The sequence below is a fragment of the Chaetura pelagica genome, unplaced genomic scaffold (assembly GCF_000747805.2).
Source record: "Chaetura pelagica isolate M959 unplaced genomic scaffold, ChaPel_1.0 scaffold3, whole genome shotgun sequence".
Classification (NCBI taxonomy): domain Eukaryota; kingdom Metazoa; phylum Chordata; class Aves; order Apodiformes; family Apodidae; genus Chaetura; species Chaetura pelagica.
In genome coordinates, this window is record NW_009952974.1 from 8,704,929 (window position 1) to 8,732,147 (window position 27,219).

The 27,219-nt window shown below is 34.8% G+C and overlaps 1 protein-coding gene across 1 annotated transcript in view; it reads right to left on the reverse strand.

The window, feature by feature from the left end:
- KCNH7 (potassium voltage-gated channel, subfamily H (eag-related), member 7) overlaps window positions 1-27,219 on the reverse strand; it is a 210,745-nt gene that overhangs the window by 75,575 nt on the left and 107,951 nt on the right. Inside the window, exon 3 of the mRNA XM_009996095.1 lies at window positions 9,193-9,352. Within this exon, the coding sequence (XP_009994397.1) occupies window positions 9,193-9,352 (160 nt within the window). The remainder of the gene's footprint in view (window positions 1-9,192; window positions 9,353-27,219) is intronic.

The following is a 27,219-nucleotide window of genomic DNA, read 5'->3' on the forward strand; positions in this document are numbered from 1 at the left end:
AATCTGGCTACATGTAGGGTTATGCTGTGTGTGGCTGACCCATGAATTTAGTCTGAACAATGTTCTCAGGGTTTCACTCAGAAGACACAATGGCTCTATCCTTGAATATTAATATGAGCCTGAATATTTACCTGTCTGATTTTGCGAGCTCTTATTAACAGTGTTTTTGTGAAAAAGCCTGAAGAAAAATTAACTTTTGGTCCTCTCAGAAAGAGGTTCTACTTCCTGCATTTTTATTTCTTAGACAATTAAAATTGGAAAAGACGAAAAAAGTAAATAACTGCAGTGAAACAAAATAGGAAGCATCACAACAAACACATACAAAGAATCTGTCAACTAGAACAATATTTTCTGTCTTGCTTAGAATGAGTTTTTTGGTAGCTAGAAAAATAATTATTTCCATCTAGTAAATCAGGTTCTCAAGAAATTCTCAACCCTTCCTCATCGTGGTTGCCAGACAAAAACACCATTGCTTTTGCCTGAGACAGGAAGCCTGAAGAAGTTCTCTTTATGTTTTAATATTGAATTTATATACTGCTACCAAATGCCACAGTGTGTTTTGTCTCATATATTGGTTGAAATTTTTTATGGTCTGCATACAAGAACATTCAGTGATAATAAGATGAAAAGTTGGCACTACATTTGGATTTTCTGTGTCATATAATTATACTAAATTTAATAGTTTAGAAGTTATATCTATAGTTTTGCAGAAATAAGTATTCAGAGAGTGGGAGCAACAGCCGTGTTGTGATTTGCGCTCTTTTAGAACTATACAAAATGTAATGAGATCTTGAAATAATATAACCAGAACAAAGCAATAAAAGGACTCTAGTAGATAGAATTTTAGAAGATAGATTTACCTGAAGAAGAGCCTCTTGAAAGGTTGTTACCATCTGAAATACAATTAAGCTAGATTTACAGAAAGCTTTAGCTTAAAAAGAAACAGGTTCAAAAAAATAATCAGACTATTAAGAAGAGAAGGCAGAATATAAAATTTCCACTCATTTTAGAAGTAAATTCAGGTAGCTCGAATTTGAATGCAGTATGTGTATTCTGCATAAGAATTGTTCTACAAGTACATTGCCTTTTTACTTGAAAAATTTAAGCAATATTCCATTAAGAAGTACTTTGATAATTCTGTAAGTTTGTTGCATAGGTCAAAATATGTTTCCAATTACCAAGTTTTAAAGTTGGCTAATGTTTTAGATAAAAAACTGAAGTAGGTGTATCCAGACAAATGTGCTATTTCTCATGGAATGGAACTTCTTCTAATTTCTTAGTGATCATTTCTTTGTGATAATTTCTTTACTAGGAAATCGAGATTTTATTTGAAAGAAACTTAGTGAAAACTTGAAGAATTAATAATCTGACAAATAATACGCTTTATTCACTGAAATTTGTTCAGAGAATGACCTTAGATAAATTTCCTATTCCTGATAGGGCTCATGTATTTCACGTATTCATGGGACAACTCCTCAGATTATGTCTTTGCCAGTTGCTTTCAGGACTTGAAATGCCCAGCTTGCATGGGTGCTATGCTCCTTCGTATAGTCCAGGAATAATGGCAGGTTTCTGTGCCTGAGAAATAAGACACAGTGGTGGTAAACTCCCGTATTTTTATCTGTTGTTCTGTTTTCTTTGCTAGTCTTAAAATAATGTCTATTCCACTCTGAATAATATCAATAACAAAATATTTGCCTTATGAGTAATGTAAATCTGAAAGTTTCTCAAATCTATTTAAACATTTTTTTTTCTGCTATCTACTAGAGTCCCCTTCATCGAAGCTTGAGATACCCTGATAGATTTGATTTCTCCCTCTTCAAGGTTAAAATCTCTAATTCAATTTAACAATACACGGATTTGTCAAGTTTCTTGTGCTAGTTCTTATGAATAAGAGACATATGTATCTCTCTTCCTTCACAAAATGATGCAAAACTAACTGCCCGTATCCTTTCCTGAGGGTCTGTATTATAATGTGGGACAATTTTGCAAAATCACTGTCCAAGTTATAGCAGAGAACCCACCTATTCTAAATGTCCTGAAAAGAATGAATTGATAGAAGACCTGTTAAAATGAAAAAAATATAGGACTGGAAGAAACCTCCAGGATCTAGTTCAAGCCAAGAATCCTTTTCATAATCACTTCCTATACATACTGTGTATTTATTTAAAAGCAGAGGGAAAATATGCAATCTCTGCATAGCCCAAGTATTGTCCCTTCATTTCCTGTCCAGTGTGCACAAGTCACCTTCACTGAAAGCTATTGAAAGCTGTGTCATTCCCTCTTTTTAGTTTGTAATCTCCTTAAGCAGAGATTGCCCTTTTTTATTGAATGTTTGTACAAGATGTAGCACAATCACTCTGTGATCCTAGCTGGGAGAGGCTGTAATGCAAACAACTAATTACAGTGGCTAGAATCCAGGGAGGCTTCCTTTTTAATCTGAGCCCCAACAGTAGCCTTATGAGGAAACAGAAATATAGCTACCCCACTTGTATTTCTTTGTCTGCAAAAGAAGACTAATAACATTTGTTTGTCTTGATGGCTGTTCTGCTAATTAGGCAGTTAGGTATTTGTGGAGCACTGAAGCTGAAAGTACCAGAGGTCCTTCTGTCTTTTACATATGTATGCTGTTTGGCTATATTCCTTAGCTGAGAGTTCAGTACTGTCTCAGTTCATGTAACATTCACTGTAATTTACCTTGGAGACAAATACACGTATTGACACTGAGGTTGTCAGAATTTAGCTGCTGGTTGGCTAGATGGAAACCTTTGTCCTCCTGGACAAAATTTTGCTTGCTCTCACTTATGGTGAATTTGCTCCCAGTGTTGCAGCTAAAAATAAGACCCTTGACAAATATCTCTGCATTTTGGGCAAAGTCAGGGGTTTACTATTGCTTATATGTGCCGTGCTCTATGTGACAAACTTGGATGCGTCAAACATTATACGATGTTCCATGACAATGTTGTTGTCCAGATATGTTTGAAAAAAAATATATGCTTCCATCTCTCTAAGCTGCTATGCTTGCTTATTTAGCAATAATAAGTGTTCCTCATAGATGAAAGCAAATGCCATTTTTTGGGTTAACTCTTCGACATAAGGAAGACATTATTTAGTGTGAAGGTGGTGAGACACTGGAAGAGGTTGCCCAGGGAGGTTGTGGATGCCCCCTCCCTTCAAGGCCAGATTAGATGGGGCCTTGAGCAACCTGGTCTAGTGGGAAGTGTCCCTGTCCATGTAGGGGGACTGGAACTACTTGATCTTTAAGATCCCTTCCAACCCAAACCATTCTATGATTCTATGAAAGAAAAGGTGTGATTCGAAATTCAGTTGTGCTTGTTCTGTTTGTAACTTCAGTGGATGCACTGATCTCCACTCTTGAGATGTAACTCCATTGCTAGGATCATGATAAAGCCAAACTTGGTGAAGTGGAAGCACCTGGAAGAATCTCCTTGCTTGAAAGGTTTTCTGATTATGGTTTTATCTGTTTCAGGAATATTATTAACTTGTTGGTTTTGTTTGAACCTTATCCAAAAAGTATGAATTTATTGAATGTATGACAAATCCTCTCCTTCAGAGGAAAGAACCCAAGTAATTATTCCAGGGTGTCTTTACTAGACTTACAGATTTTGAAGTGATAAAATGATAAGACAATCGTCAAATATCCTCTTTGGCAGAACACAATGATATACTTAATGAAATAACTTTCTGGGCTTTCTCCCATGAGGTAATGAACACATGTTTGGGAGCCAGTATTAGCTTATAGGTGAGTTCTTCTAGCTAGTAAAAATCTTTTGAAGTTGAATGAATACAACTTGTGATGAAGTTGTCTCATCTGACTTTAGGTATTCCAGCCTAAATAGTATTAGAAGTTTTGCTTTAAACAGTATTGGTGTAAATGTTAGAAAAAGCACTTAGAGGTCAGTAAAAAAGCAGAATCCTGTAGGTGGGGAAGAAAATGAAGACAACTCAGAAGTAAAGTTCTGAGAGGTTTCTTCCATCTTGTGTATGTGTGTACATTACAATCCCACAAATGGTCTACTTAGAAAAATTATAGCTACATTCTTCATATCAAGGACAGTATCCTCAAATCTATGACTTTCTGTCAGTGTGAAATGCCTGCTGATTTTCTACAGATGCAAAGTATTTGACAACTTTGAAGAACAGAATCAGATGCCAGAAGCAAGTATTAATTTATGCCACTAGTTACATAAATTTCTGTAAAAATGCCTCATCAAATTGGTGGGGAATAAAACTGGACACTTGCATTCCCTTTTCTCAGCAGATGGTTTAAAAGCCATATTTATATAATACACACTTAACACTTTATAAGGAAAAGCTAAATGAACTTGGTAAAAACACTGTATAGGAATTGTTACCCTATTTTGGTTAACAACTGTTACTAGTAGACAAATTTAAATTATAATTTAGTAGCATTTATAGAGATTTTTTGCTAAATTTGGTAGTTCTCTTTTTCCAAAACTGTCTTGCTAAATATTTACACATTATTTCAGTTGGAGTTGAAAATTTTATACTTCTTTGGCAAATTATTAGATTAATGAAAATTTATGAACACTTTTAGGAATAATTGTCTATCATCATAGTAATAATCAAGCAGATGCTAGTGTCTTATTAGGTGTGACAGAGAACAGTCCATAAGAATGGTTATAGTACGATTAAGATCTGTTTTTAGAGTATATGTAGCTCAAAACATTCCGTGTTAACACTTCAATTAGCTAAACAAATATTCTTTCACTTAGAAAGCAGGCATTTATGTCTTACAGCATTTCACAGATAGAGTGAGGTGGGGTAAAGTTATGAAGTGTTTTTATCCTTGGGTATAAAAGTTAATTTCTGGAATTATATTTACATGATCTAAGAAAAGGCCACATACATAAAAAGAAAAGAAATTTATTAGAAAATACTTGAATTAACAAAGAGTAAATTTGTCATATCTGGAAATGAGATAAAATCTAGAAAAAGTGATTGGATGATGAATGGATGTCTACAGCAGAAAGCAGTTTCTGTAAGTTTCACTTTAATTGCACATTTTATTAATATATCCTTACTAGAGAAAAGGGTGTTACCTAGTAATGGAATAAGTGCTTACAGAAGATACTTCTCCACCTCTCTGAATTTTAAAATGGGACAGATATAGTATTAATTAAATTGGATAGAAATTTAAACAAAAAGATATGGCCAATGTTTTGGGAATATTTTTTTTTTCCATAAGAGGTATTTAAGAACAAAGTCTTCCTTTGTTTTACTAGTGAAATGGCATATATTGAAAAATAGAATTATGGTAAAACACAAAAGCAATGAAACAGAAAAGAGTGAAAAATCAGTTGGCTGTAATTTAGCAGTTCTTTATAGATTTGGTGCATGTTACCTTTTCCAAAATTTAGCTATTTGATTATACAAACTCTGGTCAGACTGCCATAGAGAACTAATGATAAATTCTTGTAAGGAAGAATAAAGGGAACAAAAGACTCAGCTGAAAGGATTTTTACACTGCTATTGTGAAGCTAGTATCTTCACTTTTCACATTACTGTCTATTCAGTTTTATGCTGCATATGAAATTGCAGCAATGAGCATGAGACTAAAACAAATTCTATTTATACTCAAATGTGGTCATCAAACTTATGGCAACATTCTGTATTTTTAAAAAATAACCAGAAACTAGCTGTGTTGGCTGTCATAGTGGTACATAACAAAAGACAGGATGTCTGTCCCAAAGAGCTTACAAATACTGTTTAAAATATCAGTATTCAAGTGGTAAATTTTTAATATCCTGCCTATCTAGAAGTAAATGTAGTCTCTGAACTCAACCTAGCAAATATCAGTTTCCTTCCTTAGGTCTTTAATTTGTTCAGGGTCCTCCAGCCCTTTAGCAGGTTGAAATCCCTCTTTTCTGTTAGAGCCTTTAAAACAGAATGCACCAGTGTAAGGCATGAAATGCCTTTTTCTTACATTGTGTTAGATACCAGTCATGAGGAGCACTGTGGTAAGTGATCTCGTTCAAAACTCTTGGCTGCAGCTAGCAGGATAGATGCTTTTAGAAAAAGGAAAGGTTTTTCAAAGTTAGACTTGATACATGTGATGTCAACTCTTAATAAATCAATTAGAGGAAGAATGATAGTATGGAAGAGTTATTTTCTAGAGTCAGAAAAATAACTTTTTGTTTCCTATTCACTTTTAGTTCTTCTCTCCTGCAACCTGACTTGGTCATTTTTATTAGCTCTCATGTTGAAAATGCATTCTTCTATAAGGAAGCTCAATCTAAGGAGCTCTGGAAAGAAATCTCTCATGACCTGCATACTTCTGGGTAGTAGATAATACTATATTCTGAAATCTTTTGTCTTTTGTCACTAGCTGTTGCTTATCTTGGTTGTTTGTCAGAGATGTGTTGCACTTGTTATATGCCCGGGTTGCTTTCAGTTTTTACTCTCTAAATTGGTTGCTGGATTTGAAGGCTTTCCCCCCCCCCCTCCCCATGAACCAGTACCCATTACTGTCCATTTTGTGTGAGATAACAATGAAAACATATCACCTGCTTTACCTGCTGATGTATGTTGTAAATGGATTAAAATGGTGAAAACCTAACTTTCTCCTAAGGAGTCTTCTGTTTGCCTTTGTCATGAGGGAAACATGAATTTAAAAAGATGTTTTTACAGGTCCACTTTTTTTGTGACTTCTTATGTTGCTTATTGGTCTATCTCTGCCTCTTCTAAATTTCAAGGCTTTTGTTTGTTTTAATTCAAATCCACCACTAGACTGTACACACTATCTTGCAGTTATTTCTGGATGTTTTGTGTTGGTTGGGCTCTATCTTCAGAATTCTCTCTGCCAAGAGGAATTTTTGGCTATGCAGCTTATTTTGTATCACCATTCTTCCCATCCTGCCCACTTAACAGTCTGCTCGGAAACCACGAGCAATTAGGCAGGAGTAAGAGCAGCCATGTGCCTGCTCCAGTTTCTGCCAGTTTCTGGCATGTGGCTGAACCCACAGGCAGGAAAATGGTTCAAGTCACCTTTCTTTGCTACTTTTTCACCTTGATCTTTTTCTATCAGGTACTGAGCTTTAGCCCAACCTATTCATTTTTTGACAACTCTCAGTGAGGAAATCCTCTGTGTACGTCAGGTGTAAATACAGTAAAGGGAAGGATGTTTTGACTAAGCGTTTTTTGTTGTTTTTTTTTTGTGGATTTCCTCTTCAGTGTTTTTTCACTTTAGAGTATGGCAGGTGACAACACTTGAAAATGTACAGTGATGTAACACATATAGCAGAACAAAAACCACTTTTTCAGGACATGAGGCATTTAACCTGCTTTGCCACCAAAACCATGGTAAGCAAGGAACAGCTGAACTATTTTATTTAAATTACAAAATTGTTTTTTAAAACCAGGCAGTGTTCAAAATTCACAAGTTCATGGCATCCTGAAATAAAAGACGAGTGGGGCTACCTTGATGTAATTTTTATAATATTTTTATGCAGTTTAATGATATTTTTCTGATAACCATAAAGGGGATTTTTGCCATAACATTATTAAAAAAAGTAAATACTTACTTATTCTTAGTAAATACTTATTCTTACTGATACCTCAGTAAGAATTAAAAATACTGCTGTATTGGTTATTAAAACAAAAAACTGCAAAACAGAATAAGATAATTAAGTATAAAAGCACAATATTTTAAATATGTACTGTAAAGAATATCTACAAAGGCTCTTTTAAAAATGATCAATAATTATTTGCAGACTCCCAGTTTCCAGTAGTAGAAATTTTCCTTTCCACAGTCTTATATCTACACTTTGGCCCATCTGGAGTGATTCACTAAGAGCTCTTTCTCCATGCTTAATGAAAAAAATATTTTTTAGTATTTCAATTAGCTACAGAAATAAATTTCAATTGTTTAAAAGTGTGAATGATTTGGCAGTATTATGGGTGGACTTTCTGTTTATATGTTTTTCAGTAGTCACAGAGCTTTGAGTGAGATCCTATTCATTTTGTCCAGAAGATTAAGTGCAGAAAGTCTAGCTTATGAAAAATGGAAAAGACTGCTTTCATCAGAAGGAACCTAGTCATGCTGTTACATGCACAGCTATAAGCCCTTTCCTCACAATCTTCTCAACACAACTATCATAAAAATAATACATGTCATCACTTCAGGTAATGCATCATGCTTACACCAGGAAAGTTCTCCCCTCGCTTCTTGCAGAGGGCATAGTACTGGTCTTTGTCTCCTGTCTAGAGAAAGCTGAAGTGTTGATTTAACAATCAGAAAACTTAGGTTCCATGTCCCTTTATCATACTAACGCTAAAGATTATTACACTGTGGAAAGGTATTTTCCAACTGCTGTTGAACCAGCCAGGGAGAGTGTTAACACTTACCATTAGACCATGCTGTGCTTTACTAAGAGCTTGTACAAATCAGGATGTGTTCTGGAAAATCTTGTAGTAAAAGCAGATTATGTGAGTGCCGATGCAAAGCAGAAGGGTCATGTGCTGTTGCTGCACAGAACATAAGAGCACATATTCTGCAGATAGCAGGACAGAAGCCTACCCAGTCTAGCTGTAGGAAAAGTGGACTTCTGTTTTGTGTAGTTTTCTCATTTTTTTTCCATACTTATGCTCCAGAGTGGAATGAAAACAAAAGCATTTCCTGTATATCCAAAACCCCCATATTCTTCAAGCCAATCTAAAATCAGGATGTTTATTATGTTTTAACATTTTTAACATGCGTTATATTTTCTAGTCCTTCCAGCAACTATGTTTTATTTGGAAAGGAAAATAGAAATATTCAATTTTGAATTGGCTAAGGTGAAATATTTGGGCTCTGTCATAATGCTATTTTTTTTTTCAGTTTTCTGTTCATAATCTGTTTTTTTTTTTTTGTTTTTTTTTTGTTTTTTTTTTTTTTCCAAGAGTAATTCAGTACTGTGAAAAGTTTTAGTGTTACTGAATTTCTGTTTCCTAGCAGTACCCTCAAGGTCCATGCTGTTAGTACTACCAAATATCTAACAGATTATCTTGCCAACTTTGTAACAGGTTTGCTACATTCAACTTCTTATTGTTTTGAATTCTATCTTAAGTGAGTCAGAAAATGGGGATTGCATCATTTGGTTTCATTATTGCCCAGGTTAATTACTCTCCTGGCTAAGAGCAGAAGTAAGCAGAGAACTTTCAATGAGTAACTTACGATTTACAAGTTTAGATGGCAATATTGGCTTGCACTTCTCAGGAGATGCCACATTCTCTTCATCTGTTACATACTCAAAGTTAATAATAAACATCATTGCTACTCCCTCTTGATTTTTCACTGGTATTATGTGGGTGTTGCAAATGAAGGTAGATCCTGCAGATGGAGAAAAAAAAAAAGGAAAGAAATACATAAATGAAACTTTTTTTTTGCACTCCAGTAATTCCAGTTACAACAAAAGATAGTCAAGAATATTTACTGAAATTTAACAATTAGACATCAATCACATTATTCTTTAAAGAGGAACATTTCCATAGAAACAAAGACATCTTTTGATAATATATTAGATTATTAACGCTTCCAAAAGATCTCTTCTTTAAATGTCAATTTTACTCTGTTTTTTATTCACTGGAAATACCTATGAAGGCAGACTTGTGATAATGAGATATTTAGCACCAAAAGTAGCAATGCAAACACTGTTTGAACCACAACACTAGTGAAGGAAGCAGAACCCTATTCTTCTAAATGTCAAACATTCTTCAAGCTTTTTGTTCTATTACAACAGGATGAATCATGCATTAAATATTTATGGGTGTAAATATATCACTGTTCATATTTTAGCTCTCAATCTTTTGGGGGCTGAAGAATGTTTAGGTTTGTGTTAAAAATATGTTTTTGTCTCATCCTATAGGGTTTTATATTTTATCACAACCCCCCCCCCAACATTTAAATAGTGGTAATAATTTTCAGTAATCTTCAGAAGCATTTTACCTAGCTGTGATGTAGAATTTGAGTATTAATTTAAAAATCATAGTTTTCATATATGTAGAGCATACCCAGCTTATGCTGAAATGAACAGAAGGTGTAATTTCTCAGCACCTCTGGTATACAGGGTGTTCTTGTTCAAATGCCAAATTACAGATTTAAAGAATTGTGTTAATTCTTCCACTACAACTCTAAAGACATTTCACTTGACAAGGTCATTAGTTTGATTTAATTTTTTCTATTAACTTAAGAGAATATAGTTGTTCCAAAAATAATATGATTGCTGTAAGCAATACAATAATGTGCAAAAAGCTTTATGCAAATATAGTTGTGACATGGTGTCTTTCTCTGGTATCTATGAACTGGTTTAAAGTACATCAGCTGCAATTTCTGTGTTGAGATGCAGTAATCACTGAAACTTCACAGGCTGTGCAATTTGACAAAAACAGACCTTGATCTGGGTTACGAAACAATATTTATTTATTTATTTCTTGCCATTGAAGAGAAAAATAGTAAAGATTTATAGTGCTGTAACCAAGATCAGATTCTGGCTCCTCCTATTTAAAGTACTCCTTGCTATAATGTGGTATATATGGCAGTTTGAGCTATGTATGAAATCGACACGCTGGCCTTTCAAGTTTTGCAGCTGTACCTTCAATCCATTTAATAAAACAGTTAAGCTGTGGCACTTGCCACAGTTGCCATGGTTACAAGCTCAATGACTTTAGTAAACAGAAAATACGCAATTTAAGGCTGTTCCATTAGAGCTAAAAATAGAAGTGCTGCAGGCCAAGCATTGCAACATAGACTGGTTAAACAGAGGGTCTGAAGAGAATTTAGAAATTATCTTTGTAGTTTTACCTTGCTAATAAGAAAACATATTGAGTTTAAACAGTCAAACCTATATTTTTTTATTTGCTTGGAAGGAAATATTTTCTGTTTCATGATATACACTGCGTTTTGACATATGGATGTACAGATTTATAGGTTACAGTTATCCACCAATAAGACACCTTTAAACACAAAGGACTGTAGGTGGGGCTAGGCTGAGGCACACAGACTGTGAAAAGCACTGAAATTCAGTGTAACAAATATTTATCTGTTTTTGAAAACAAGGATGATGAAGAGCCTCACACTTCTTTAAAAACTTTCCTGATTTTGAAGGCAAGGGTGTTTCAGCTTTTGAAATGCTTCCCACAGTGCTAAGTAATGACACTATCTCCCATTTATGTAGAACATTCCGCCCTCAAGCATTTACAAACCTCATCTGAACTGAAGCTAGGGATTCAGAACTCTAGGGAGTTGCAGGAGCTGTTTAACAGTCCAGAGAATGAAGTCCACAGCTTAAGAATGTGGCAAAAAGAACACAGGGTTAAAAATGTAAGCTGTATGTAGGAATATTTTGGGAACAAAAAATGGGAAAGCTTAATACCTGGTATAATTCAGCAGAGTTCCTTTGTATTGCACCAGAAGGCTAATGAGTCAAGTTCATTAGTCTGAAGTTTTACAGGCTTTTAAAGAGAAATAGACTATCTAATTTTTGTGAATTTCTGGAACAGGAATTCAACAACCAAAATACAATGCCTGTTGCAGTAACTGTTAGTGTTCTTCATCAGTACAGAAACTCTTACCTGCTGCAATTGAAATGGCAATCAGGAAATAGAAAATAACAAGGAAGACCTTAGGATAACTTAAAAGTAAGAGTTGGGTAAAAAGAAAGAATACTAGCAAATTCAAAAGATAAGCTTTGAGTTGTTGGAGTTGATCGCAACAAAGAAATATTAAGTAACTTGTTTATAAACAATTAAACAATCTTATTCACTATTTGCACTCTAGCATTCCATTGCTTTTCTTTGCACTCAGCATGTTTTCCCTGTCTTGTTTCAGCATAGAGTATTTTTGAGAGTAAGAAATGCTTCTGATGAGCAATAGCAATTTTAATCAAGTTTCTGGCATTTGCATTTCTCATTTAATGGCACAGGGCAAGTGGGTGATATAATCAGAATCATTATAAAAATTATAGCTTTATAATAATAGATTCCAAATTGAGCAATATATATGGGTTTTCTAAAGAGTAATTATGAAATATACTTGTTGTGCTCTCTTGTTATCATTAGAGGTGATAAAGAGGAAAACCTGGATATTTTCTTGTCAGCTTTAATTCCATTGTTATAAGGACAATTCCATTGTTTTCTCTATGACTTTTTAAAGCCCAATCTTTCATGTAGTTAAAGTAGTGGCAAAACACCCATATGTGAAGAAGATTCTGCTCCCCTATATGCTCTATGGGTATGATGTATGATTCTGTAGTTATGTATTCAACAGTATGATTTCACAAGATCAGATAGGTGAGTATGAAACAAATAACTGCAAAAATGTATGCAGAAATTATAATTTATATTTAATAAAGAAAGATTTAGGATATGTTAAGATTTATGAGCAACTGAGAGAGGACAATACAATTAATACAGTAGAGAAGGGATTCCCAGATAACAAGAGCCTTCACTCTCATCTGCAAAACTCTGAAAAGCAAACTTTGAAAAATGACCCAGCCTTCCTGGGAACAAAGTATTAATGGACTATTATGTATGCCAAACTCAAATGATTGCTGAAAAATGAGACACCATGGCATATAGCTTATTTTCCTAATTCTGCAGAAGCCACATGTTTCACATAATGGGGAAAATACATCATGGTTCTACAGGATTGGCTCTGCACCTCTGAATGAGTACGACAGTTGCTATCTGTATTTAACCATTAAAAAATTCAGACTCCCCCACCTCAGTACAAATTTGAGGACTGCTTTCACTGGAGCTGTGACTGGTTCCACTGTATTTTGAAACCAGTTTAAGTCCCTGCACCCAAGCTTGGATACTTTTTACTAGATCTGCTCTGAACAACTGATGAAGGCTATAGAAAGAAAGATGTTAAGTATGTCCTCTCTGTGCATATTTAAATATCTGAACAGGTTGACCTCATACAAGAATTTTCTATGATTATGATAATATTTTACTGCTGCAATCTACAAGCAGTCCAGTGTAGGTAACTCTACAAATCATAGTCACTTCTGCTAATTTAAAGTTAAAGGTGACAAGGCATACATCAAAACAGAATAAAGAAAAAGCCAACAGCAGCTTGCCTACTACAAAAAGAGCACAAACAGTTTAAAATTAGAGTCAGAGATACTGTCCATGTTTCCAGAGCTAGACAGCCCTCTTCACTGTTTCAAGACAGATCTGAGTAGAACACTTCTGCAATGTGGCTATGATAATACTGGGACAAGAAAAGGATACTTGCTATTCTTTGCACTTTTATTAAATAATCAGCATATTTATTTTGGAAATAACTACTCTCCACTTTCCCTGTTATGACTCACATATTGTCATTAAATATGTTCAAAATGCCTTCTTTCAGAGGCACAAACTCAGAACATATCAGTTCAAATCACAGAGTTTTTACCTTGCATTTTAATTTAAAATCTTAAACTATAAATTATACTAGAAATGCAAATAAGTACATTTAATATTTTTTTACTAAGATTATTGCTAATTCTATCAGCATTTTACTGAAAAGGAGCACAGAAAAGTCTGCTTAGTTCCCATTTTATTAGTAATCAGGTGAAATAAGTGTTATTTTCATAGGTTCATTTTTGACTACCTACTCTGACATTATTAGAGTCTCATCACTGTTTACTAAGTAGAAACTTTATATTCCTCTGTTAAGAAATGGTTGACTTCCATAAGTACAAAGAAGAAAGAACATCGTGTAATAATACATAACTAATGCCATTTTGTTATCTAGTGTTCATATTTGCAGGCTTCTTTGCCCTTTCATCATAGCATGGCTCATGGGGATTGCCCAGTGTTAATAGTAACTTCTCTGGGGAAAGAGAAGAGAGAGAATCTGAGGGAGGATTAATTTGGAAGATCAGAAGACCTTCTCTTGACTTTGCCTAAAAGAGCCTTCATCTTTGGGATGCAAAGACAAAGCGTAGCTTTCTACCAACCCTTAACCCCCCAAATCCAATATTCTCTTAATCTCTTGTGGACAAAAGAAGCATCTCTCTTCATTTCTTCCAGACTGGGACAAGTCTTGGAAAGGTGGTTACTCTGTTTTTTCAGGTGCAGGGCAATACTTTTCCAGCCAGAAAGTAAAGGGAATTTAATGAAGTAAAATGTATTATCAAGTCCTGGGAAAGGAAAGACTGTCCTGTTTTGTGGGAGTGTTCAAGAAGTCTGAAGCTGTGGTTTTTTTTTTCCACTATGCCCAAATGCAAGTAGTAGCAAGACCCTTAAGAGTGTATGAAAAGCTGGTAAGTCTTGTTCTCTGGTCCAGACTGCTGTTTATAATCTATTTTGATGCCAAATGCTGGCAGATAAAGGAGATGGACATGCTCCTTATACAGAACAGTGTTGTCTGTATGGTAGAAAGCAAAGTAAGAAGGGGGGCACAAAATCTTGTGAAATAAGGCTCACTGCTGATAAGACTTTTGCACACTTGAAATTTCCTAAGGGTAAGCTGAAGCAGCTTCATGTGTGGTCTCCTGGAATTGTGACCTTATTTCCTGTTCTCCATATTTACTTTCTGCCAAACTTTAAACAAAGAAAGCAAGCCAAAACTCTTTTCCTATATGCTGTCAAGATTCTGGTAACAAACAAGTTAAAGACTTGTAGCAAGAAAGAGCTCTCATCAAGCCATGAGTGGTGCAGGAGAATGACAGCTGAAAATGACTGGTTGCAATTTACTAATGAGACTGGTAAAGCAAAGCAACTTGAATCCTTGAAGGATTAGAAACAAAGAAAAAGAAACGGGAATAAAATCAGTACGCAGTGAATATTTGCCCTGCCTTATGTGATTTCTGTGACTTACCACTGAAGAAAGTCCTTTTCTTTTATGCTTAAAATTCAGAAGCCCATTTACTTCCTATTTGAGGTCCACTCTAAGCAAACAGGGTACTTAGTTGAGCTTTTGTTGGCATTTAGGGACAGCTGCACTGAGGATGTGTATTGAATATTCAGGTGAAAGCCAGTTTGCCAAATATTGAGGGATGATGAGTATGACCAGCATGATCAATGGAGGGCTGAAAAGCTATTCCCTTTTGCTTTTAATCAAGCACAGGAATAATGCAGCATTTCACAGGGAATCTTGTTTTCAGCAGACTTACTGGAAAAATTTGCTTTCATTCTGAAATCATACTAAGAACTCTATTCCTGTAGTGTTAAGTTCGAAATAGTCACATGAAGATCCTGCAAAATTTCATGTGATGTTAAGTTAAAGGGCTCCAAATGCCTTTGCAAGGCCATTTCTGTGTCAGAAAAAACTATTAGATTTTTGCTAGTAGATTTTTTGCTAATAGATTTTTATAGTTTACCCTGCTTGCTTATACAATAAAAATGAGTGGAAGAGTGACTAAAATTGCACTGAGAACATTGCCCAGCTCTTAGTGATGTAGAATCAGATGGCTGGAGACAGATACCATATAGCTACTTGCTCAGTTCAGTAACAACCCTATGAGAGAAATAATAGACAAATATTTCTGTCTATTTTTACCTACAGCTCTTTGCATCTTTACACTTGATGTCATTTATTCTAATATTTGGAGACATCTGAACTGTAAAGAATCTATTTAAATTTTATCAAAGCTTTGGCTCTTAAGGAAAGAATCACCCTTGGACATTACTTCCTTTCCTTATCCCCATTTGCTATGTAGCTGCACACGTGAGGAATATGAGAAGACTTGATGCTAAGACTATAAAGTTAATAGTATTTGTACCCATAAAGACCATATGTCCCAGGAATCCAAGGTGGCATTGCAAACGCTGTCTGTTGCTGCCCTTCAAAGTGTACAGGTATTATTTTAATTTCTTCTAAATATGGTAGGACTGAGGCATAAAAAAAAGAAGTGTTTTATTCAAAACCACATAAAAAAATGAATGAAGAAACCAAGGATAATACAAAGAAACTCTTGATCCCATTTTCACAATTGACTTTGTAGACAACAGCCCCACACCACTAAAATGTCTCTACTATATTTCCACACAAATGTTGGGTAATGGATTGTACAATTCTCTTCATCATTTACTTGTATCTTCTAAGCTATGCCTTTATGTCACCATTTTTCAAATTTAATCTAACTGAAAACAATCTACCTTGTGTGACAAAAATGGGAAATTCACAAGCTTCTCATTAAACATACTGCAGATGTATCAGTATGACTGTCTTTTAAAAAATTCATTGCACAGAATGACTAAAAATAGATGACAGGTTGAAATGTATTATATCCTTTATCAATTAAATAGGTATTTTTAAGGGGGATGGGTAGAGACAAGAAGAGTATATTTTGCTGATATGAGGGAGTTTACAGTGATTAAATGGGACCTGTTCCCCTTGACAATTCATTCCACCCTCCATAGGGAACAGATACTCATTCTGTCACTGAAATGGTTGCTGACAATCAGATCTGTTTTATAGGAATAATGTAGGTTTTGTAAGGTATTATCTTACAGTGTTTACAGGTGAATAGGAAACGAAGAAAAATAATACCTTCTGGAGGCTGTGGACCAAGTCCATTATTAGACTGGCCTACATAAATATCTTGTTTTCTCTCCCTTTAATCCCTGTTATAATTCAATACCTAGATAAATACTGTTCAGCTGCTCACTCCAGCATTTCTTATGCTACTGCATTGATAAAATTATTGCTAACCTCCTAATTATAATGTCTACAGGTACACTAATAGAGCTATGGTGATTAATTGTAATGCTGAACATGTTTTATACAGGAGGACAGTTTCCTGATGCTTTTTTGTTTAAGTATATATAAACACATACAGGAGCTATAGAATAATTAAATATTTGGCAAGAAAAGAAAAATTAAATGAAAAAGAAACAAGTAATGATACTGTAAGTCTGTAAATGAGAGACCAAGAAAAGAGGAGAGTGAAAAATGTTGAAAAATGTTTGTACATGGAAGAGTAAAGATTTATTTAGGTTCCAGGCTGCATGTAGAATAATTTTTAGGAAACCACAGCTGGTGCAGAAATTGCAAGATGGGCTTTGTTCTTGCTGTTTCAGTTCACCTTAAAACTACATGTGAGTTTTGTTAGAGGGGATTTCTTCAAGAGCACAGACTGAAGTCGGTTCCTACAGTCAATCTTGAACACCCCTCAAACTTATCTTTCTCAGAGATGGTCTCTGGTACATGCATAGTGGGGTGAAGGCTGGATGGGATGTTTTCTGGATGGGCTCTCATGACTGGCAATTTACAAAGACGGTGTGTTCAAACATGAGTATTACTTGGAATAATTTAGGCCCTAAACAGTCTAAAATCTCTATGTCACAGTCTTTTTCTTTAAGAATATAGCAAGTAACTCTGCTTCTGAAAAGCAGTGTCTCTGACTTGTTAATGAGAATATTTCTGTCTCTGCATACACATTTGAGTAACTTGTTCCTGGTTCCTTGCACCTCTGTAAATTCTCTAAGTGCACTACACACAGTTATTACCACATGCTAGGTAGTCAGTCATGGAAGGTCAGGACAGAATCTGTCAGTAAACTATTTGCCAGTTGACTGTTGAATAACTGGGGAGGATTTTTCATTCTTTTGTGTTATAGATATTACAGACTATGATAATGAGGCAAGCTCAATGGTTTTAATCTTATTTGCTTAGTATAAATGCTTGATTTCATGGACACTTGTAATATAACGGTAGTGAGTGTAAGATATACTGCACTTGAATTTCATAACTCATCTTTTTTTATGTGGAAACATTGCAAGCAGCAGTGCTGTTTTAGAAAAGAGCAGCAGAAATGTTTCACTTAGATATTTTCAACATGAAATATTTATCATTTTTAAAGGACAATACTGGAAAGTGTTTTGTTTTTTTTTTTCCCCCACATTGCACAAGATATTCCCATGAGACAAAATTCATATTTTGAAGTTTTCATTTCACTGCAAATGTATATAAAAATATTTTTCAGGATTAACAATGAATAGAAAATCCATTGTTTGCTCAGTTTTATGTCTGTTAACAAGAGTACCCAGAATGTAATGCTGTAAAACACAAAGCATCCTAATATGTGACAGCAGACAATAAAAAATTACCAATGTCCAATGTGAATGGAAATAGGTCAGTACCGCTAGAGAAAGGTCAGTGATGAAATATCAGATTATTTTCTGAAGTTGTAGAGGTGGGTGGAAAAAACATAACTTAGCCCAAATAATAATAATGAAGCACTGTGAAAATGAATTTGTTATACTTTGTTTTCAGCTGTATCAACAGCCATTGACATATTAGTTTAAGTAATTTTCATTAATTTTTCAGTCTATGTCAAGGCTGGGAATTTTGAATTAGGAAAGGTGATAGCAGTAGGGTTTACATTAATTCAATGAAACTACATGCAAATAGAATAGTTTTGAAAACAACTGGATTTCATTGTGAAAACGCTTTGACTTTTTCATTTATATTTTTGGTAAGCCTATTTAAAGCATAGCACTCAACAAATACCAGATGTACAGTGTAAGGTGAAAAAAAATGGTAGGACATATTTTATACATTTTTTAACAGCAAAATAAAGAACTACAGATTAAGGTGTATGTTTACAAACATTACATGATGATTTTAAGATTAAGTATACCTTTAGACATGAACAATCTTTACAAGAAATAACTAGCTGACAAATACTGGGTTTAATTTCTTATTTTTTAGCAAGTTGGCTAAGAGTTAGCCTGTATTTAATTGTATATGCTAAAATTGAAGATGTATTTTTTTCTTTATTTTTCCCCTCTCTCTTTCTTTCTCTCATTCTCTTTCTTTTCCCCATAGCTATTCTTTTCTAAACTCTCATTAAAAGCTATGCACCTCTGGGTATTCAACTGAGAAATGTCTTATTATGTTCATAGAAAAGGGAGCTCAGATTTGTTGAATATTGTCCATCTCGCAGAAAAAGTGCAGATTAAGATATTTTTGTGAAAGTAACCTCATTTATTTCCCCAAATTAAACTACATAAACTATTTTAAGAACTAATTGAATCTCCTTGCAAAGCAGAATAGAAGAGGAAAAAAAAAATAACTTGTCCAAGATTTTGGTCCATAACGTACTACGAAGTAAAGGACTGAGCCAGATTCTCTTCACAGTCACTCTGCCATTTCAGGAGCATTATGTGGGTTTTTGTGATACAGTTCTTAACAGATATCAAAACGAAGAAGGCATTAAATGGCCATACAGTATGAAGGGTAATATAGAAAAACAGATCAACAGCAGGTCCCCTGAGGCAGAAGAGAAATGCTGTCATTGCTGCAAGCTTTCACAAGTGTAATGCTGATCCAGCTCCATTGGCCAAGTGGAAGGAGTAGCATTTTCTAAATATAGATGCCTTTCTCATGGAAATCATGCCCACAGAAAATCATACTCATGGCAATTGTACCCTTCCTGATGCTATATAAGATAATTGATCACGAGTAGCTAGAAATACACAAACCCCAAAGTTATAGGAAAAAGAAAGAAGTCATCATACACAGTGTCAGATGTAAAGTCATAGTGTATGCATTATAGTACTTTACTGTTATCCAGAAAAATGCGTTTGAAGGGAGAGAATAGACAGACACAAACTGTGGGATTCTTGTTGTATGAAATAGCTGTCATGAGATCTTAGTAACAAAGGCAATGATCTGGAAAGTCTCATCAGTGAGAAAGCCAATCCTGAAAGCTAAAGGGAGTAGTCAAGCTACTGGGATTGTAAAGCAAGTGGATGTCAGCTCCTAGGATAAACAAAGTAGTTAAAAGAAACATGGTATTCTGGAGTTCTAGGTAACACAAAATTGTGGGATTTTTGCATGCATTCTAATAAATGTCGTGAAAGGTCTATGTGCTGGAGCTTTGCCAAATGACTAGTAAAACACTAAATTTTTCTAAAAAGAAAATTTTTCTGATCACAAGTTGCCATGCTCAACATGATGTATTTTTAATTTAAGTTCCCATTATAATTGTTAAATATGACTAACTTACTGGACTAGAAGTTCATGACTGCCTTAGGGGTGGTTTTTACGACCTGACTGCAATCGATGTAGACAAAGAACAATCCCAAGCAGAAAAACAGTGATTCTTCTAAATGGTAATATTCTAAGGTTGAGAAAAATGTAAGTGGAAGGAATGGAGAGAAGAAATCAGACAAATTCATGAATGAAAGATTAGAATCATTAATGAAAATATTACATAACCAAAGAGTAATGATTTAAATATGCTGAAAGTCTTAGCTGCAAGTTCATCTGCATTGAACGCAAAAGTAAAGATAGCAAATAGGAATTAACAAGTATATAGTGACTAGAGAAAGGAGAAAGTAAATACACATCTGTGAAAACTGAGAGGTATAAAATACAGAAAGTTGATATGTGACAACATCAGAACAAGAATAAGGAGAGTAAGTAGGTATGTAACTACACTAAGTAAAAAATAATTCCAGTAATAGTGAAAGCCCATAAAAGTCCTAATACAAACAGCTGTTGTCACATTGTTTAAAAGTGTGTGATAACACAACAACAATCAGATCCCTTAAGAAATATTTTTTAGTATTATATGATAATATTTATGATTATACTATGGTTGTTCTTTGCTAGATCCAAATCATCAACAAACTTGGAGAAAGTGTAATCAAATGCCTAGGCCTACAACTCAGAAGTCTACAGCTCTGATGTAATCTCAACAAATCCTGCTGGGCAAAGTTCCAGAAGGTTGGAACAATGCTCATATTGTGCCAGCATTCATAAAAGGGACACAGTGGTTGAAATGACTGCTATGGCAGTGAGCCTGACATGAGTTCTAAGTAAAATAATGAAATTTGTGATGTTAGTTTAATTTAATTATAAATACCTGACAGGAATATAATTAATGTCTCCCAGTATGCTGACAAAGACAATATTAACAGACAAGAAATCTGATTTGATGATTATATTCTTTGTATAAAAACCCCAACAAAATAGCCATTACAGACATGCTTTTGTAAGGTATTCAATTGATTGCTGTACAGTGTTCTAATATAGTGACAGCACTATACTTGAAAAAAGCTCATTAGAAATTGGCTGAGAGCTTCCAAAAAGTCATTAGTGGAAGATCACAACTCTATGCCAGAGTTTCTAGTGAAAGCCCACAGAAATGACCACAGAAACATTAATTTGCTTTGAAAAGATTTGAAGAAAATATTAAATCACTTCTATGAAATATCTGGATGCTTCAAAAACTAGTTGTGTTGTGGCTAATGACATGATAATGAGTCAAAATAGAAGAATATGGATTATTCTGTAAGTAGGACATTACATGCAAAAAAAATGCATTCTGAAATGGTAAATTTAATCATACAGTTACAGAACCAGGCCATGTAGGCTGAAATTAAAATATGGTATCTATATCCTGGAATGTTCTTGTCTCACAAAAGAAATAATAGGATAATATGTAAGAATGGTCAGCATAGCCTGCATAAAGAGGTAGATTTAGAAGCCAACCTTTTCCTATGTATATAACTCTGGGAAAACTAAAACTGGATACTTGCATACGTTTTCCGGCATTGGAATTCTTAAAGGATATTGAAAACTTGGAGAGGGCATAGAAAAGAGCAGAGGAATAGCATTCTTCAGAAAATCCCTTTGGTGTGAATCTTAAAGATGTCAGTCTTTGTTGTGTAGTGATAAGTAGTTGAGAAGTGACTTGCATTGAGCTGAGTACTACGGAGCTGTTGAATATAGTAGAAGTAACCTAAATGTCTGTAAGCTGAAAGCAGGTAATTCGAGCTGTATGAGAGGAAGCAGTGGTTCTCCCTCTCTTTAGGCTTTTAGATCAAGACTGGGAGAAACAGACAAATCCTTTTAATCAACAAAACCTATGTACTATTAATCTTCATAAAGTTCTAATATTTTTTTTTATTTTTATTTTTTTTTAATTTGAAGAAGCAATTCATTGCTTCCTGACTCAACTTTCTTCTGAATACACAGTGCTCCATAAACTAAGATGCCACCTCTCCCCTCTGCTTGGGAATAAAATTTCAAATGCTCTGCTTAGTCAATTGGTAAAATGTAAAAAGCCCTTCCTGATCTAGTGAGATGTCTGTGATTCAACCTTAGCAAGAGTTGGAATCACATTTCAGCAGCAGGCTCTAGCCCATTCTTGGGTTTCAGTGTTTTAGAAGTGAATTCTCTCCTGCTGATGGACAGAGCAGCAGATGGTTGTGGGATGTGAATGCCTGATGCATGCTGTGGGGTGTGCATGCCAGATGCATCAGCAATGCTCGCTAAGACCAGAAGTATGTGCAGGGAAGTCTTGTGCCTTAAACTTTTTTTATTCTCTCCTCATGAGGAAAGGGCAGCGGATAATGGTTGCTGGAGGATGCATTTAGCTATCTGGGCTGCATTCGCTGCTCGAATGGCTTCTTCTTGTCTCCTTTAGGGAACAGGCACAGGCCAGATGGTGATGTAGGGTCAAAGCACTGCCAGTGCAAAATCATTATCGTTAACTGCATCTCCCTGTGAATAGTACATGTTTGTTTGTCAGAATGAAATCTCTTTCATGAAAACTTTACCTCATAATATTTCTGTTAGAAAAAAAATCTCTTTTCAGCCACCAGCAGCTCCACCTGATTAACTAAGAACATAACTTACTGGACATGTCAATGGAATTTATTCTTGATTTTTGAAAGTAAATCCAGCTTAACATCCCCTTAACCTTCACAGAAAGCTCATGTTCTTAGTTTGGAATCATGCCCTTAGTATCCATACTTGATGGCTTCACATGATGTCCTGACTACCCATATGTACGTCCATCTGTTAGGCTGGCATAGTGCCCTCCCACAAGTTGCTGGACTCTTACCCTAGGACATGGCTGAGGGCTGAACGCTTACTGAATACTTCATGTGACTTCCTATCTTTGTGGATGTGTGCATGTGCCTGCTGTAATCCTCCTGTTTATAATGGACAGGATGGAAGATATTTTCCTAATTCAGGCAAAATAGTCTACATGCAGTTCAGAATATCTTTAGGTAGGCAACTTTTGCTAGAAAAATGGTAAGTCATTCCATTGAGTTTCTAAGCTGAATATCTAAATCTAAAGAGTTTAATATCAAAACATTGCTTTTTCTTAGGAAGAAGTTCAAATGCTACCAAAAAGTGATCAGTGCTGGATAATATTAATGAGACAGACCATTGACAGAATAAAGTTTTCAGGTGTTCAGTGCCTAATGGAAATGGCTTGGAAAGTTATCGTATCTTGAGGGCTGGGTTTTAGAAAGTCTTCACATAGTGTTCCAGCTTGCTTGGCATGATTATATTTTACCAGCTTTGTTTTTCAAGGTGAACTCAATTGTTGATTAAACAGCTAAATAAAATTGCATTCTCTTATCAGCTGCTTCTGGGTGGTACCTCATTCAGAGCACACATACAGACTCAACCTGCTTCATCAAAATGTGTGACTCCTGAAGACCTGTCACTGCAGACCCTACAGCTAGTAACTTGGGCTCTCCCACATGAGGTGCTCTGCCTGCTGCGTTTTCTTTCTATCATTTACACACACTTCCTCAGAGCTCTCTCCTCTTAGGCTGTAGATCCCTTCGCATCTCTTGGCAAACATTACTATATAGTACACACTCTCACTCTTGGCTTCTGATTTACTACTTGATGACAACATAGGAAAGGAAGAAATACAGACTTAGCAAAGGAATTTCTAAGGCATGCTCACTTCAAAAACAAGTTAATACGTTTGAAAATTGATAAAATTCTTCCTGAAATGTGTTTCCTAATGTTTCCTAGAAGATGAAAATTTGATTTCTGTTCAAAAGACTGTGTGCTCTGGCTCATGTACTCCTCTGAGAGGCTCTGACACATTCATTCCACCCATGAATCTTTTTGTAGATAAAAACGTGCATGAGGCTGTGAGTTTAAGGTCTCTTATTTGCCATCTTGGCTTTGATTTCCTGTAACAGTCCATCAGCCTTTTTTGGACATCTCTTTCAAGTACATGACAGTAACCTGTCAGAGACACAACTTGCTTCAGGCATAGGGCAAACTGGAATGTACAAAATGATGCAGTGTTCACAGCCACAGCCTGCTCTGTCAAATTGTGTGTTTCATGTGCTGATTCTTAAGACAAGTTTCATAATTTATGTAGGTATCTATAAGGGAAATGAACTCTGATAATAATCTTGCTCTGTTTGTATGGGCTGAATTACAATTAAATCCTGGCTAATAGTCAAGAATAATAAGGGTTGATGCTAGGTCATCACACATTCAATCTTGAAAATGTCCCTGGCAAATATAAGTCAAAGAATATTTCTCTCATAATAGTCTATTTGATGCACTCAGTCCTTGTTGATTTTGAAGTTTAGTAACTCCAGGCATTGATGATTATTCAACTTGCTAAAATGATGTCCCTCAGCAACTGAATAACATACATCCTACTAGTGTTATCCAAGCATCTCATTTTATATTTTTTTGCTTCTATGGATCTTCCATGGATGTATGGATGTGTGACTTACATGTAACTAGTTGACTCATATAAATTGGTGGCTGGCAATTTTAAGTGCTTCAGTTTTTGCTGTACAGTTCCCTCAAACTTATGCATATTGAAAATATATGTAGTACTCAGACACACACACATGCATGTATATTAAATCATGTATTCTATATATGAAACACTGTCAATGGTCAAAATTGTCTGACACCTTTTATTTTAAAACTGTATTTCTTACAGTTGATTTGTTCATCTTGAATTTTTCTATTGGCTGTTTTCTTCCAAGGCTATAACTTTGTGGGAGTTTTGCAAAGAATCAGTAAGTTATTCATGAAAATAAGCAGGCATTTCTGGCAAGTTGCTGGAAATCACGCTTAACTTCAGGTACTCTGAGTTGCCTTCTTTCACAGCTTGTAGATGCATCTTAGGGAAACTGGTCCTAATAACAAGTAGTTACATACTCTATATGGTTTCTCAAATAATTAATTCATTATGTATAGGACCGAGCAGTTGAAAAAAATTCTTAAATGCCTGAGAGGATATTACTTTTTTGAAAGATTTAATGGGTGTTACAGATTTTATATGCTGATTGAGTCACGGTTACTTCAAGAAATTAAAATGTGTGAATTGCATTCTATTCATGTAATTTCTGACCTTAATACCACAAATTTTAAAGTTGTCTATTTATTTAGAGATAATTTTTAAAAAATATATACAATATGCATTTTTCTGTGGCGTGCAACCATTATACTCCACTGTAAGCTCATCCTTTTCTAATTGCAGTAGATAAGTCTGTGGTAATCTCCTTTGCAAGTATGACATACAACATGTTATAAATACCACAAGAAGGGCATAATTTACTGTGCGGTAAAGGTCAAAACAATAAAACCCATAAAGAGTATAATGAGGCCCATTGGCTGAGATTCAACTAGACAGTTAAGCAGATGACAGTTTTTTTAGCTTTTGAGAAGTCCCAGTGACTTAAGTGTCCTGCTGAGTATGGTCAGTACTGAGTACTTAGCGTATCACTTTATTTATACTTTTTAGATGTTACAGTTAAAATCTTATGCTTTGTGCAGATATCTGAAATGACAGTGGAAGAACTGAAATATTTACTAAGCCCCTTGTGTGTCAAAGAAATTATCTAGGACTTGGAAATATTTAGGGAAAAAATCCATTGCTACAAACATATAATTTGAAGTAAAATCTGAACTCCTGCCCTCAGTTTTATCTACTTTTGAAAAACTTCTTGTTATGAATTCTTACCTCTTATTTCACTTCTACTTACATCAGGCATTGCCATTGTGAGAGGCAGAGAATGGCAGCTGATGCCCTCACCGTGTTAGTTGCAGCACCACAGCCATGTGAGGCACACTCTAAACCAGACTCATGGCTATCTATACATACCCTGAAGGCCATTGTGCCATATTGAGCAATAGAGTATATGAATTTTGGCATACCGGTCTATGTGCTTACTGTGATCACTTTGCTTATCTTCACAGGATATTCCATATGTCCCTATAAATCTTGGTATAAGGAAACTGTAGTGCACCTTTAATTAATAAACAAGTAAGGCTTTATGCCCCTGAGCAAAGAGATATCAAACCAAGTCTGCTGCTGTCTATGTGACAGAAAATTAAATTCTTTTAAAGGTCTTTTGAAAGAAATTTCAGTATCCAGAGCTTGATTTTCTTTTCACTAACACAGATCTTAAATTAGTTGCTCTTGATCTGTGCAGATGTCAGAGAATTTCATACCCATACTGTGCATTTTCAAAATCAATTTCACAATTGCTTTGTATCTCACTTGAGATTCCATATTGAGCTAAGTATTAGTTGAAAAATTGTTACAGAAGTACTTTCCTGTGAGAGTTTTGAGGAATGTAGAATTTTCATAAAGTAATCTGTGGATAAATTTTGACTTTTCCTTGGAAAAAGAATGAAATGAAACACCCAAATATGTTTTTTATTTGTTTTTGTTTGTTTGTTTGTTTTTAAATGTTACTAAAACAAATACTAAGCTGCTACAGTGCCAGGTGTAAATTGTGGTTAATTTATAGTACACTCTCCTTGTATTTGCTGGATTCTCTGGCCATCCTGCATCTCCCAAGATACCTTTTAAGTGAATGATTCTTCGAACAGGCAAAGTACTGTAGAAACATTTCAAAAAAACCCCAAACCACCTAAAAGGATACTGTAAGTTGGAAAAAAAGGTGACATAAACGAAAGATTAGTATTAGAAATCTGTAAATAAGAAAAATAGGAGCTCTACTGTTTGCATAGTAACATGTAGTCTCAAGTAACTCAGGCATAGGTTGTCAGTGCAAAAATTGAAAATCTATTTTAAAATAGTGAAAATTTATAAACTTATTAAAAGATAATGGGTATTACTTTTGGTAATAATTTATAAGTTACCAAGAATTATATAATATATAAATTTAATCATTTAACCATTTTATTTAAAATAATTATTTATATAATAGTTGACTATTTTAGTACATTACATATTATTTTATAATTAAGTATTAATAAATGGGAATAATGGAGGTCATGTATACAACATTCTGTAGCATCTCTGGCAATAATTTATTAGTAAAATTGTGTATTCACTTAGTATGGTCTTATTTGATAAAGGATTTATATAGATACAGATCTTATCTAGGAGCACTGTGACTGTGCTATATACAGTGCTGTTGTTCAGAAATGCTGAGAATAGTATGTCACACTCAAGGACTAATTTTTTGCTAAACGGTGATCTTGAGGTCTGTTCC